Source organism: Peromyscus californicus, unplaced genomic scaffold, assembly GCF_007827085.1.
Source record: "Peromyscus californicus insignis strain IS unplaced genomic scaffold, ASM782708v3 Scaffold_4__1_contigs__length_199733344, whole genome shotgun sequence".
Classification (NCBI taxonomy): Eukaryota; Metazoa; Chordata; class Mammalia; order Rodentia; family Cricetidae; genus Peromyscus; species Peromyscus californicus.
The window spans coordinates 105,854,906-105,870,822 of record NW_026294562.1 but is presented as its reverse complement, the minus strand read 5'-3'; the positions used below and the strand labels follow the sequence as shown (position 1 = coordinate 105,870,822).

The window sequence follows — 15,917 nt, the reverse complement described above, 5'->3', positions numbered from 1 at the left end:
TCCTGCCTAGCTCTTGGCTTATTAAACCGATTACAGCAATGTGTCTTCAGTACACATATCCCACAACAGCGAGTTCCTGGTTTCGCTTTTTTATTTTGGAGTGGAGGAGGGGGAGGGGGATATCTAATATACATTTATGCTTTAAGATAAAAGCTAAGCTGGGTGGTGGTGGCGGCGGCGGCGGCGGCGGCGGCGGCGGCGGCGGCGGCGGCGGCGGCGGCGGCGGCGGCGGCGGCGCACGCCTTTAATCCCAGCACTCAGGAGGCAGAGCCAGGAGGATCTCTGTGAGTTCGAGGCCAGCCTGGTCTACAGAGCGAGATCCAGGACAGGCTCCAAAGCTACACAGAGAAACTTTGTCTTGAAAAACAAACAAACAAACAAAGATAAAAGCTGTATCTATGTAATGTGGAAGGCTACAAGTTTCTATTTTTTCCTTTCTCAAGGTTCTAGAAGTGCCCAAAAGTATTTTTACTGGAGATATTTTCAAGTTTATCTAGAGAAGAATTTTACAATTCTTTCAGGCCATTTGTCCTCCCAGCAGCTTCTCACATTCTCATCTGGCAAATGAGAATGTCATTTCTAACTTTCCTCAAAACTCAGCCTTATTATCTCTTTCTTGGGCCTGCCCCTCCACTTGACACACACATGTCTATGTGTGTGCTTGCTGGTTTGTACTGTAATGATCTCTCTCTCTCTCTCTCTCTCTCTCTCTCTCTCTCTCTCTCTCTCTCTGTGTGTGTGTGTGTGTGTGTGTGTGTGATTCATCATCCTTAGATGATGACCTCCTTGAAGGACAGGACTAGGTTTTCTTTTCCACCGCAAGACACCGTATAGTCCAATAGTTTAGTGCATAGAGACAGAGTTTCTGGGTTTAAATCTGACACTTGTATTAAGTTAGTCATCCTGTTCCTGTTATCTGTAAAATGGGCATAACAGCAGCGGCAACTTTAATTCGTCCTTATCTTGACCTCTTATTGTTTAACTAGATAAAAGCATTATCATACGTTTCGCTGAGTTATGAAAAATTTAATTTTTGTGTAAACTTAAAATACAGCTGGATCTATGAAAAGGTCATTGTTTTCAGGTCAAACAAATTCAAGTAAAAGAAGAGAAAGACTTAAAGATTCTGGTAGGTAACGCTTCAGTCTCTTCTTTTTAAGCAATGGTGTGTTTTGATATCTGATATCAGCAGGTACTAGGTCTTGAGTCTGACTTCCCCTGCTGGACACTTGCCTTCTGCATCTGTCAATCCAGCCCCTCAGTGTTCCTCAGTTACCCCCCCACCCCCACCCCGCCCCGGCAGCTTTATAAAAAGGAACGCTTAGATGATCCCAACGGGGGAGCTTGCTAGCTGTTTCTGAGACTCCTCCGAAAGTCTTGTGCCTTAGCCCCGCCCACGTCGGTTCCTGCCACCACCCAAACCCTGCCCCTTGGCGGGCGTGCAAGCTCCGGAACACAATCACGCATGCTCAGCCTCAGACCCCACCTAGCGTGACGACGTAAGAGCGCGCATGCGGTGACGTAGCCCAGTTGCAGCGTGCTTTAACTCTAGGGGTTCGCTCAGGTAGCACCTGCACCGTAGCGCGTAGGTCTGTACCGTGTTTCTTGAGCATTGAACCTTCCGGGCTTTCGGGAGGAGGACGCTGAGGAGAGGTCCTGAAGGGACGGCCCGGGGCTCAGAAGGAAGAGCGACACGAGCACCTGACGGCAGGACTGCGCGAGTGAAGAGGGCTGCCCCAGCATTCTGCGAGCCACGACCCGGCCGGCCACGCCATGCTCGGGGCCCGGCGCCTGCTGGGCGCGCTGCGTCTCTGCTCCTCCGTTTCCTGCCCCAGGCCCCGCGCATCTGCCAAACTGCGCGTGCGGGACGCCCTCGGGGTCCAGGACGCGAGTGGGGAGTGTGTAACGGTGCAGGTGGGTGTGTGCAAAGCTGCTGGAGCTTGCTTGGCCCGGCCACGACTAGCTTTCCTCCGCGGACCACCGTGAGCAGAGCAAAGTTGGAAATGAAGGTGTCGTGAGTGTCCACACTTCTCAGCGACTGTACTGTTACTTTTTGCAAATCGTTCTGTCGATTAGGAGTGCGGAAGCAGAGTTTTTCATGACACCGAGCCATTACCTGTAAACTTGTCAATCATGCAGGAAAGTTTAAGCAAACACGCCCCCTTTTTCAACCTTTATCTCTTAATAGCGTGGAATGTCTTGCCCTAGTTCTTTGAGAGCAGAAATCCTGTCTTCCCGTTTTCCTGTTCACCTGGCTGGCAGGAAATAGTAGTTCCAGGTGTGTCAACCATCTGACATTGCATCACGATGTTGTCACCTACCAAGTTCATAGTTGACCCATCGATACCACCCACCCCCAATTAGCCTGGTCTACAAAGTGAGTTCCAGGAAAGGCGCAAAACTACAGAGAAACCCTGTCTCGAAAAAAAAAAAAAAAAAAAAAAAAAAAAGTCTCAAAGTTTACCGTTTTGTCTTGGGCTGCACTCATACCCATCCTGAGTTACAGCTTCATGTGGTCCTTGAACACATCGCGACGCCATGTCTTTTCGGCTTTGAGCTACCTTGACTCTTAATCTGAGGCTTCTATGTAATCAATAAGCTAAGAAAGAGTGGGATGTTGTAGTTTGACAAACTCAGGGCTGCAGTTGCCTTGACTTAAGTCGCCTGCCCTAAGTATCTTGTTAGTTATGGGAAAATGGCGATAATAGTAGTTTCTATTTCCGAGAGCTCTGAAAATTAAACGTGATAATGGGTACCCACGATTTAGAACAGAGACCTCCCGGTCAGTGTTAGCTGCTGTTATTTCTCCTAATAGCATTCACAGAAGCTTTGACTAGCTCCTTAAAGGGACAGAATAAGCCTGGTGGTTGGCTCTTTCTTCTTGAATTGCTGAAACACACTGAGTGGTCTCTCCTATATTCTTGATGTTTAGCAGTATGATCAAGCTGCTCTTCCTTGCACTTATTTCGGTTTCATACTTGTTCCATGATCCGAATCAAAGTTATCAAAGCTGTTTACTGTACTTATTGATTAATGTGACATGCATTAATGATGTCTTTTGTCTGATGATCAAAAGAACATTCAAGAACGAACTGAACCTACTACTACCCAAGTAACAGGCTTTTCTTTCACTTCCGTGCTTAGCAGTGAAACTGCTGGCCACCGAGCACCTGAAAATAGGGTCCAAGTGCACGGAGATGTGTAGTACGTGTAAAATACACAGTAACTTTGAAGAGTAAAGAAACATCAAAATCTGAACATACTTTTATATTCATTACATGTGAATAGTATTTGGAGCATAATTGGTTGAACATGTTACTCATTACCTAAATTTGCTTTTAATGTGGAACACATCTTTTTAAAGGTTTATTTTGTATTCATGTATATGTGTCTGCATGAGTTTATACCATGTACATAGGAGTGCCTGTGGAGAGCCATACAGGTATCAGAATCCCCCGGAGCTGGAGTTACAAGCAGCTGTGAGCTTCCTCAGATGGTACTAGGAACCAAATTTGAGTCCTCTGCAAGAGCAGGAAGTGTTCTTTACCTTGGAGCCATCTCTCTGACCCTAATTTTTTTTAATTAGGTAATTCACATTATATTTTTGTTAGCCCTAGTTTACAGCAGTGCACTGATTATTAGTGGTGGAGATAAAGAGCTGTCAGAACAGCGAGGGAGTGCCTGAACTGTGTGGAGGTCAAGATGTCACCTGCACATTGGCTGTCTTGGAGGATGACATCCCCAGGTACAATAACTGATGGGGTAGAAATAGCAGCAGATATGTTCCCAGGCAGAAGATGAGGAGAAAATAGCACTTCAGAAAAGCCTGTTGATAAGTATGTGAACTTCAGAATAATAACCGTATTTGAATTCCAAGTGTACTACCTGATAATTATGACCAGGGTTATCTTTTAAAATTTTTCCTAAGTGTCTATTCCCTTCACAAGTAATAATAATGACTTTATTTAGCTCTTGTAAGGATTCAATAGCACAATACTTACAAAGAATTTAGGACAGAAGCACATTAAAAGTGCTTGCTGTTAACTCTCCAGTAAGTAAAAATAAGAGAGATTTGGAGATTTGGAAATTACTATTAACCAGGAATAAACAAATGTGGATGTCTTTGGAGATATGGTGAGATGAATTGCTTTGTACATGAAGCTGAAGTGGTTTACACTCCATGCTGTATAGCTTTGGCCAAAGATTTTCTAGTTACATAGTCTTGGGTTCAGATTTGGATACTAGTTCATCAGCAGTGTGACTTTCAGTAAGTTATTTAACATCCTGGAGCCACCGTTTACTTGTGTGTAAAGGAGGTATGATAAGAAATGACACAGTATATGAAAGAGGTAACCTTTCTTTAAAACATAATACATGTTCAATAGGTAGTGGATATCCTTTCACTTAAAACATGTGCGTTGGAGAGATGGCTCAGCACTTACGAGTACTTGCCACCCTTCTAAAGAACCAGAGGTTTTTCCCAGAGCACCTGAGTTCATTGGCAGAACCTGAATCAGGAGGCTCACAACCACCTGTAAGTCTAGCTCCAGGGAATGCAACTCAGAGATCAAATGTATCTTTGAGTGCCTTTGAAAACGGTGTTCTCTGGTAACACCTATGCTGGTTATATTCAAGTTGGGTGTGTAGCTGTTATTAATGTTAGGAGGTCTACTTGAAGACTTCTCATTTGTACTTGCATGCACCTGTCCTTTAGGTCAAGACTGTCTTTGAAACTTATGTGTGGCTGTATGTTCATGACTTTTCTTTTTATCACGTATTTTTACTTGTTCAGTGTTAGTTTCTGTTCTTGCTGCAGAGCAGATAATACCCAGTCTTTGCTGCAGAAAAAAAAAAATCACATTTGGAAAATGCTTAAGAGGCTGTTTTTGATAATACTATTTCCAATTTTTTTTTTTTTTTGTTTTTTTTTGTTTTTTTTTTTTTTGTTTTTTAATTTATTTTGGAATACAATTCAGTTCTACATATCGGTCACGGATTCCCTTGTTCTCCCCCCTCCCGTCCCCCTCACCTTCCCCCCCATTCCCATCTCCTCCAGGGCAAAGCCTTCCCCACAGACTGAGGTCAACCTGGTAGACTCAGTCCAGGTAGGTCTAGTCCCCTCCTCCCAGGCCGAGCCAAACAATCCTGCATAGGCCCCAGGTTTCAAACAGCCAACTCATGCAATGAGCACAAGATCTGGTCCCACTGCCTGGATGCCTCCCAAACAGATCAAGCCAATCAACTGTCTCACCCATTCGGAGGGCCTGATCCAGTGGGGACCCCTCAGCCATTGGTTCATAGTTCATGTGTTTCCATTCATTTGGCTATTTGTCCCTGTGCTTTATCCAACCTTGGTCTCAACAATTCTCGCTCATATAAACCCTCCTCATTCTCGTTAATTGGACTCCCAGAGATCCACCCAGGGCCTAGTCATGGGTCTCTGCATCCAGATCCCTCAGTAGTTGGATGAGGTTTCTAGCACAACAATTAGGGTGTTTGGCCATCCCATCACCAGAGTAGGTCAGTTCGGGCTGTCTCTCGACCATTGCCGGCAGTCTGTTGCAGGACCCCAAGAAAGACACAGGGATCGCCCAATGACAGAGAAATGGAATGAGATCTACATGAACAGCCTGGACATGAGTGGGGGTAATGAAAGGCGAGGGTCGAGGGAAAGAGAGCTTGGGGGAGCGGGAGATCCCAGCTGGATCAACAACAGAGAGGGAGAACAAGGAATAGGAGACCATGGTAAATGAAGACCACATGAGAACAGGAAGAAGCAAAGTGCTAGAGAGGCCCACAGAAATCCACAAAGATACCCACACAATATTTCCAATTTTTTTTAACAATTTTTTTTTAAAGATTTATTTATTTATTATGTATACAGCACGTATGACTGCAGGTCAGAAGAGGGCACCAGATCTCATTACAGATGGTTGTGAGCCACCATGTGGTTGCTGGGAATTGAACTCAGGACCTCTGGAAGAGCAGGCAGTGCTCTTAACCTCTGAGCCATCTCTCCAGCCCCTATTTCCAAAATTTTTATTTATTGGTTAACATACAAAGAAATGGGTTTCTGGAGCTGGTGAGATGGCTCAGTGGTTAAGAATACTTACTGCTCTTCAAGAGGACAGGAGTTCGATTCCCGGTAGCCACATCAGGCTGCTCCTAACTGTGTGTAACTCCAGTTCTAGGAGATCCAACACCTTCTCCTGGCATCCCTATACACATGGCATATTCAGACGCACACACATCATTTTTAGCCTAATAAAACCCCACAAAAATTAAAAATTTCTTTGTGACATTTTCGTGTATTTATTCATTACACTTTTTTTTTCTACACAGACTAGCTATGTAATCGAAGTTGGCCTCAAACTTGGGGTCCTCCTGTCTTAGCTTCCCAAGTGCTGGGATCACAGGTATACACTATTATGTTTAGCTTCATGAGACTTTTTTTTTTAAGATAACTTTTTTTTGTATAATACTTTGTAAATAGAACAAAATCTCATATGATGTTTCTAGTCTAATGATCTCTCTGGGAATTGGACACAAGGAGAAAGGCACCAACTTATAATCTTTTTCTTTTTTTTTTTTGTGATTGAGGAGCAAGAAATAGCTTTGAGAAGCCAATATTAAGGACATTGTTTATGCTAATTAGGCTCATCAACTTAATGAAATGCTTAGCATCCATTTAAAATGAGCTGAAACAAAGGTGGACCACTAAATATGCATCTCACTGTGATAAGAGTCATTTAAAACTGTATATACATCCAGATAAGCCCAAGGCAGTTCATTTTATGCATTTGACATGTTGAGGCAATATTGTGAACATTTTTTCATTCATTTAATCTTTTTTGAATGTGTAATGAAAATGTAAAAGTGTTCGATTTTTAAGCTCACATTTAAAAATGCTTCTTTCCAGGGTTGGATCCGTTCAGTCAGATCCCAGAAGGAAGTTCTGTTCCTGCATGTCAATGATGGATCCTCTTTGGAAAGCCTTCAGGTTGTTGCTGATTCGAACTTTGACAGTAGGCGAGTTTTTTTGTTTTTGTTTTTTTCCTGTTTTTTGTTTGTTTGTTTGTTTTTAAGAGTTCTTCAAATTTTTTTCCTTTTCTAGTGGAATTTTTTTTCTAATAGAGTTTTTTCTTTACCACCTGAATGATCTTTCTAAGCAAATCTGTGAAAAATAGCGTTGAAGAAAAAGCCAAATAAACTTGGAGTCCAGAGCCTTCAAGCTCTGATATCTTTACATGCTGATATCTTCTGCCCATGGTTTGCTCCAGTCTTTTTAAAACTACTTACACCTCCCCTAACCTGTTGTCTTCTAGACCTCGCACATGCGGGTCCCACTGCCACGTGAGATTCTGTCTCGTATCTAGTTCCAGTTTAAACATCATCTGATGCCTGTGTCCCATGACTATGGCAAGTGCTTCCCCGCTCCCTTAGTTCCATGTGCCCATCTGTCGTAGAATGGATGCTACTGTTTGGAAATTAACTTTCTTCTTCTTACACTCCTTTAACTCTTAGTTCTTTGAAGTTAAGAAGGATGTATTCAATTCTCTGTCCCTAGCTTTTGTCATAGTGCTGGAACATAACCAATTACTATTGAATATGTGGAAGGCACTTGTATGGTCTCGTTCATCAGATGTTAAAACTAATACCATTTTGTGTTAAGGTATAACCTCTCTGGAGCAGAACATTACTCTGCTAGAGTAAAAGCGCTTTGCTCTTCTAAGGACTGTTAAGAATAATGCTGTCTACATATTGCAAAGACTGATGGGTCTCACCTAGGCAGAAAAACAAAATCTGTTTGTCTTACTTACATTTCTCTTGCTGTGTTAAGCCACCTTGACCAACGCAACTTGCGAAGAAAAAGTTTATTACGGGCTGACAGTTTCAGGTTAGAGTCCATGACCATCATGGCGGGGATCATGGCAGTAGGCAGGCAGGCATGGTGCTGGAGCAGTAACTGAGAGCTTCATCTTGCTTCACAAGCATGAAGGGGAGAGAGAGAGCGCGCTAACTGGGAATGACCTGGGCTTTTGCTCAAGCCAAGCCTGTCCCAGTGACACACCTCCTAACAATGCCATACCTCCTAATCCTCAAACAGTTCCACCAGCTGAGGACCAAGCATTCAAACAAAGGAGGCTCTGGGGGCCATTCTTAAACCATCTTTACACTCTTCTACCGTAACAACCCTGTAAAAGAAGTTTGTGTTCCTCCGATGATACCTGTGAGGATAGCAATTGCAGGCGTCTTGTTTCACCTGAGTTCTGGAGATGCCTACCTACCTCTTTGAGATATTTGCAAGAGCCCTCACAGGAAAACTCAAGACCATCTCAAAATAGCCTATAGTCACCAGCCAAAGTATACCAGTTTCTTTTCTCCACTGGGTAGAGTAGTGAACAGTTTTACATGTATACATTTACATAGGACTAAACGTCAAAAGGAAATACCATATATTAAATGTAGCAGGCAAATAAAACTGGATGGGGGAATCTCCTGACACATTTATTTAATATATTACTCTATTATAATACAACTTTTAAATACACATTATTAAGGAAGGTATTTACTAATTGTTTTTAAGGGAGTTTTTAAAATTTGTATGTGTTTCTGCTCATGAGCACACATGTGCATGTAGAGGTGAGAAGACAACCTTCAGGTCTCAGTCCTGTGTTTCTCTACACCTTGTTGGAGACAGAGTGTTACCGCTCCTGCCTTAGGCAGACAGGCTGGCTCAAGAGCTTCTGGGTCCTTCTCTACGTCCCATCTCCCCTTAGGGGTGTGCTGAGACTATAGACCCTTGCACTATTGTGTGTGGCTTTTATGTGGGTTCTGGGTTATATGATAACTCAGGTTATCAGCCTTGTGTGATTTTACCCACTCAGACATCTCTCCAGTGCCCCCACCCCCTTTCTAATCAAGACAGGGTTTTGCCCTGACTGTCCTAGAACTCACTCTGTAGACCTGGCTAGCCTCGAACTCATGGATCTGCCTGCCTTTGCCTCCTGAGTGCTGGGATTAAAGGTGTGCACCACCACCACCACCACCACTCGCTCAGTTTTTTCTTTTTTTTTTTTTTTAATATATTATGATTATAAAATATTAGAATTAGCAAGGATATGCAGTCATTTAGCCTAGCTTCCTTCTTAATAAGTGATTCTTAAAACAAATGGGAACATGTTTCTTTCTGTGGCAAATTAATTTGTGGGTAAACTTGAACTAGAACATAAGTTCATTAACCAGAAGGTACTGTCTCTATACTCATGCCATCAACCAACTAATTAAAAAATAAATAAAATTCAAGCCAGGCATATTGGCACATATGTCTAATCCCTGCCCTTGGGCAGCTGAGGAGGAAAGTTTTGAGTTTGAAGCCAGCCTGGGCTACAGAGTGAGTTCCAGCTTGGGCTGTGTATGGGACCTCCTCTTAAAAACAACCACAAAAAAAAAAGCCTACATGTGGAAAGTAGTACTTAGACTTCTCACGTCCCTCCCTTGCCCACTGCTCGCATCTTCTGATACCTCTGCGTGTCACAACGTGGGGTGGCATTGGTGCAGTGCCATCAGCCAGGCTATAGGCCCTAGCCCCAGACTTTACACACAGCCTGCCATCTTAAAGTAACTGGGCCAGTATGTTTGGTAAGAAGATACAATAAGCCTGATGGCACATGCCTTTAATCCTAGCACTTGGGAGGCAGAGGCAGGTGGATCTCTGTGAGTTCCATGCCAGCGTGGTCTACATAGTGAGTTCTAGGTCTGTCTCCTCCCACACCCTCCAAAAATAATAATAGTTACATAATTTCTTAGTTCTAAATACTTGAGCAAATTGTTAACTCTCCTTGTTCCCATTTGAACACGGAATTCATTTTTAGAGTTCTGGTACAAGAGAGCTTCTGCAGATTATTTAACTTAACAAAGGATAAATACTTTTGACATTATTTACTTCACCAAGATTTTAATTGAAATGAAGGCTATATATAGTATTTTTTCTGATACTAGTTTTTTTGTTACTATAGAGAATTGGCTTTTGGGAGTTCCGTGCAAGTCCAAGGGCAGCTGGTCAAAAGTCAATCCAAAAGGCAAAATGTGGAACTGAAGGCAGAAAAAATTGAGGTGATTGGAAATTGTGAAGCCAAGGTATGTTTGCTGATAATTTGGGGGACTGTTTAGGTTTAATTTAAACCATTAGTGGTCTATTTAAGTCTTTTGAGAAGATGGCATTTAGAATAGTTTCATTTGTGACTTCCCTGATCACTGAAACAGACTACCGAGCCTAGTGAGAAGTAGTATTATAATGACTGCTTCATCTCCTGGGAGCCAAGTATTAGTCTGTGCATCTCTGTGGTACCTGTCACATATGAAGTTTATCTTCTAGCCATTTGACTTCTTGCTCTTGCTATAATTTTAAATATCTAATGAGCAAAAATGATTGTTCCTTGGCTTCTGTTGGTTTTATACTTTTGGTTTAGTGTTACTTATTTTAAACTCTTATTGTTCCTAATCCCAAATCTAAGACTTCCAGCATGTAAATGGATGGTATCCCCCGCCCTGCGCCCTAGTGGTGCTGAGAATCAAACCCCAAACCCTGCTTTGGGTAAGCAGTACATCCCTAGCCCCGACTGAATGTTACTTAACGTTTTCAGACATGAGAGCATTCTGAATCTCTACTAATGGGGCCACAGTTTACCTTTAGTAAGTATGATGTTTGTTTCTATACAACACAAAAAGAAATATTTGCCTAAGACCTAAAGAACAGAGGAGACTAGAAGCTGTCTGCCAGTGCTGTTCTTTGTAAATTTTGCTGTTATCTTTTCAATGGAAACTTCAGGTTTTGTTTGAAAAGATGGATGTCTTCTTAGTTTTGTAGCATGAGTGTGACCAGGTTGGAGATGTCTCAAGTTAGAGCCATAATTTCCTTTAATTTTTTTTCCCAAATCTTCAGTGTTGTACTAAATGAAAGAAAGCTGTGGTGTCTCCCTCATGCTATTAGATACCAGCAAAAGCTGATAAACAATAAGCAACCCTAATCGATTATGCATGAGGCTTTAAGACATTGGGGAGAAGTTAAATATCAACTGTGTGTGTATGATGTTAGGAATAGCCTTTTATTTCTGTAATATGTTGAACTCATGTGCCAAAGTGAGTGATTTTGAATAGTTACGTGCTAACCTCTTGAGTTGTAAGAAACTGACAGCTAATGGATAGAAACTTGGTAAATATCAGGCGAGCCTCAGTGGCATTAAGTAACTTGGCTACTAAGTAGTAAAGCTGGCTTTAACCCAGCATCTCCCTCACTCCACCCGGCCATTCTGTTTACCTGGTAGGAGTAATTGGGCTACAATCCATTCTATTAAGAAATAAAGAAGATGGCTCAGCAGATAAAGGTGCTTATCTCCAAGCTTGATGACCTGAAGTTTGAGTCCTGGGACCTGCATGGTGGAAGGAGAGAGAACCAACTCCAAGCTGTTCTCTGATCTCTGAACATGGGGTGTATGTGTGCAGATGTATGCACACGAAAATACATGTAATTTTTTTTTAATAATAAGGAAAGTGTAGATGTAATTCTAAACAATTTTACTAAATAAGAAATGCAGAGTTAAAAGCCCCAGAGGTCAGAGAGCAGTAGTTAAGAGCTGAGACCAAGACCGCCTTCTTACCCCTCGCTGCCGCTGCCTTCCTTCCCCTGAGAAAGAGACCTACTTCCTGTGTGTCTGTCTTTTTATTGACTTTCTGTTCTGCCTTCTCATTGGTTGTAAACCCAACCACATGACCTCCTCGTCACTGCCTGTCTATACAGACCTCCAGGTCTCTATGGTTGGTATTGAGATTAAAGGCGTGCGTCTCCATACTGGTGGCGTCCTTGAATACACAGAGATCTGCCTGTCATGTGATGGATTAAGGGCGAGTGCTACCACTGGCAGGCTTCTGCTATGGCTTGCTATGAGCTCTGACCCCCTAGGCACTTTTATTTATTAACATACAAATAAAATCACATTTCAGCACAAATAGGAAAGCATCTTAGTTTTGTCCCAGAGCTCTGCTGTTTTAAGAAATACTCTGGAAACTGGTTTGTAAAATGGGTTTTGTTGTGTGTTTGGTAGCTCTTTTGGTTTGTTTGTTTGTTTGTTTTCCTCTTCTGAATTTCCCCCATATTTTTGGCAGGCGTTCCCTATAAAATATAAAGAGAGGCATCCCCTGGAGTACCTGAGACAGTATCCTCACCTGAGGTGTAGGACTAATGCTCTGGGTTCAATATTGCGGGTTCGCAGTGAAGCCACAGCTGCTATTCATTCCTACTTTAAGGTAAGGTGCTCTGCTTCCGAGTGTGGTTTTTAATGCAGTTTGAATCATTGTAAGCCTGGAGCATTTGCCTGAAAGATCTTATTTGTTCTAAACACCCTTTGTCTTATAAAGAACTAGATGTCACAAACATGCATATCTGTCTTCTCCCTTTTCTCCTTTTCTTGTGTGTGGTTTAATAACATTATTGAGGAGTAGCTTGCATACAATACTGTGCATATTGAAAGTGTGTGGTCTGATGAGTTTCGACATGACTGTACCCCTCCCTGAAAGCATCACCACAAGGAAGGTAGGAAATACATCCGTGATCCCGCAAGTTTGTGTGTCTCTAATAGCTCTTATTTCACCTTCATTTTTGAAAATACTTTCTGTGGATATAGAATTACAGTTTGATAGACTTTTACTTTTATTTCTTTGTGTATGGGTGTTTTGCATGCATGCATGCATGTAAGTGTACTATGTGCATGCCTGGTGCCTGTGGAAGCCAGAAGATGGTGTCATATTACCCTGGAACTGACATCTATAAGCCACATGTGGGTGCTCGGAATTGAACCTGGGTCCTCTGGAAGAGCAAGCAGTGCTCTTAACCACTGAGCCACGAGGTCTTGTTAAATAAGCAAGGCTTCTCTTGAAGTTACATGTAGCCCGGATAGCCTCAAATTCAAGCTCTTCTTGCCCCAACTCCCCAAGTACTTGGGTTACAGACATGAGTCCAGATTGCCACTGTGTCTTCTCAGTGTTTCCAGTGAGAATTGACGTTGTCTTTTTCTTGGTTCCTCTGAATAAGATTTTTGTCTTTGGCTTCTCTTTATCCCTGGTTTTTATAAATTCAGTTTGTCATAGTTTTCTTCGTTTCTCTTTTAGGGTTAAGTTTCTTAGACATGATGTTGGTTAAGCGGCGGTGCTCGTGGCTGGCCATGCTGATGGAGGAAAGTGCTGGAGGAGAGTCATGAGCCATAGTTACCTTTCTAGAGCTTTATTGGGAGAGAGACGGGGCGGGGGGAGAAAGAGAGAGAAGACTGCACTGAGAGGGGAGTACGGAAGGAGAGAGTGTGGAAAGAATGCACAGAGGGCACGCCCGCTTTTTAGGCTGGGATGCTGTCGCTGGCTGGTGGCATAATTAAGGACATAATCCTTACACATGAGTTTGTCATTTTTATCAATTTGAGCTTTGGTTTTGGTTTTTATTTGCTGTTTTGCCGAGGCTTCCCTGGCATTTGTAATGCTCCTGATTTTAGTCCCCTTACTAGTTAGCCATGTGTCACTGTGCCCTGCTCCTGAAGGTTGTTTGTTTGTTTGTTTGTTTCTGAAGTTTTTTTAGCCATCTTTTCTTTAAATATTTTTTGTTGTCTCTGAGATTATGTCCATATTAGAACACTTAATGATATCACATAGCCCATTGAACCCAGGGCCACAAACATGCTTGGAAAGTGTACTTGTGGGCAAAAGATCCATTCCTAACCCTTGTTTGTTTGAGACAAAGTCTCACTAAGTTGCCCAGCCTGGCCTTGAACTTGTGATGCTCCTACCTCAGCCTCCTAAGTAGCTGGAATTACAGGCTTGCACCACCTCACTCAGCTGGGACTTGTTTTTCATGTCTTTCGTGCCTACCTAACTTTTCAAATACAGGCCTAGTTTTAAAACTATGTACTGTATGTATGTCTAATGCCTAGTCTGCTTGTCACTTATAGGTTGGTTTTGATTAATTTGTTTTGTTTTGGGTTATGTTTTTCTGCCTCTTTGTATACCTTCTGATTTTCAGTTGATACCAGATGTTATGAATTTTTACCTTGTGAGTACAGGATATTTAGAAAGATTCTCAAGCTCTGTCCTGGTATACCATTAAGTTGAAAACGTTTCAATACTTTTGGTCTTTTTTTTTTTTGTAGCGAGTCTTTGTCTGACTGTTCCGCCAGCCAGCTTATTATTAATTATGAAAGCTTGGCTGATAGCTTAGGCTTGTTTCTAACTAGCTCTTAAAACTCAAATTAACCCATTTATATTTATCTATATGGTGCCATGTGGCTCATGGCTTTTACTTCTCGTCCTGCATGTCTTGCTTCCTCTGCATCTGACTGGTGACTCCGCCTTCTTCCCAGTGTTCTCTCTGCCCCTAAAGGCCTGCCTAGCTATTTGCTGTTCAGCTTTTTATTAAACCAGTCAGAGTAACAAATCATCACAGTGTACAAAAAGATTACTCCACAACAGTTTTTGCTTATCATGTCTGGAACAGTATTCAGTGTAGTATGGGTTATTCCTAATGGTCTAGGCAAAGCCTTCCTGAATATTCTACCTAGTACCTTATGAATTATAAGATTTCCCAGTCTGGCTGTGGGAACATCCAACCAGCATGCAAATACCAGACCCTGTCTCCGCTAATCTCTTTGCATTATTCTTTCCTCGAGCTTGGATAGTTCCTTTCATTCATGTACTGATCAGTTCTGCACCACACCTCTGTTCTCACCTTTCTCATATTCTGACTGTAGCCACTTTGGTTTCTTCAGACTCATGGCAGTTTCTCCTCAGCTCAGGGAGTCTTCTGGGCCCCACCTTACTTCCTCCTTCCTGTGCTGTGTCCAGAAGGATCTCAGTGTAGGACGCTGGGAGCCTTGTAGCATTCACCAGGTTTGTTTCTCATAACCGAGAGATCACTCACTGCCTCTGTTTGATGTCTACTATCTTGAAAGTCATTGTTTCATATAGTTTGCTACCTGTTTTTGTTGTATTTGTTTTGTGCTTGTTCAGATAAGAGGGTAAGTCCAATCTCTGTTTCTGAATTTTGGTCATGTCAGTGGGAAGCCACCAAAGGCCAGTGGTGATCCAGCAGGTAAAGCCCGTGCTGTTTTCCCACGTCACCTCTTCCGACTGCGAGTGTGCAGAGGCAGTACAACACTGTGGTCTTCCCCTGGGGTGCATTTGAGTGCTTCAGTCTGTTCTACTTCACCAGGAGACTTTATGCTTTTGGAAAGGTCTGCTAGAGGTCATTTCTGAAAGACTACCAAAGGGCATCATAGCTTTAAGGCATGTAGTTTTGATTAAACCAAGGAAAATACATTAGAGTTTGCAATTTTATCCCATTATAGTTTGAAAGGGTCTATTTACACAGGATCTCACAAATTTCTTTATGCACCTTCCATATGAATTTTTAGTAGTACTTGACCCACACAGATACAGAACCTCTTTAGAGATCAAAATAAAGGATTTTGTTTTGTTCCCCTCATGACTTTCAACAACTGAGAAAGTGGACCTGCTTTAATTCTGAAACAGTTTTATTCCTTTTTGGCCACTAGATGGTGGTATTGGCAATCCATTGACAAGTAAACTTTACCTCCTTTTATATAGTTATTATTTCGAGCTTTTACAAATATGAAAACAATTTAAAATATACAATAAAGTATAATATCTGAAGTAAGAAAATAATTAAAATGAAATAAAAATTAAAATCACGTGGTTGAAAATAATTTTAGCGTTAATATAATGGTTAAAACTCAAGATACTTTTTAGTGTAAATTTACTTTTTAGTTTTTTTAGAAAACATATTTTATGTGTATGGGTGTTCTGCATAGAGGTATGTCTGTGCCACACATGCATTCTGAGGCTCATGTATGCCAGAG

General features: G+C 42.1%; 1 protein-coding gene across 1 annotated transcript in view; it reads left to right on the top strand.

The window, feature by feature from the left end:
- Positions 1 to 1,510: 1,510 nt before the first annotated feature.
- Positions 1,511 to 15,917, top strand: part of Nars2 (asparaginyl-tRNA synthetase 2, mitochondrial) — a 94,278-nt gene continuing 79,871 nt past the window's right edge. The window contains 4 exon segments of the mRNA XM_052763439.1: positions 1,511 to 1,914; positions 6,920 to 7,029; positions 10,020 to 10,140; positions 12,166 to 12,306. Of these exon segments, the coding sequence (XP_052619399.1) occupies positions 1,774 to 1,914; positions 6,920 to 7,029; positions 10,020 to 10,140; positions 12,166 to 12,306 (513 nt within the window). The 5' untranslated portion in view covers positions 1,511 to 1,773.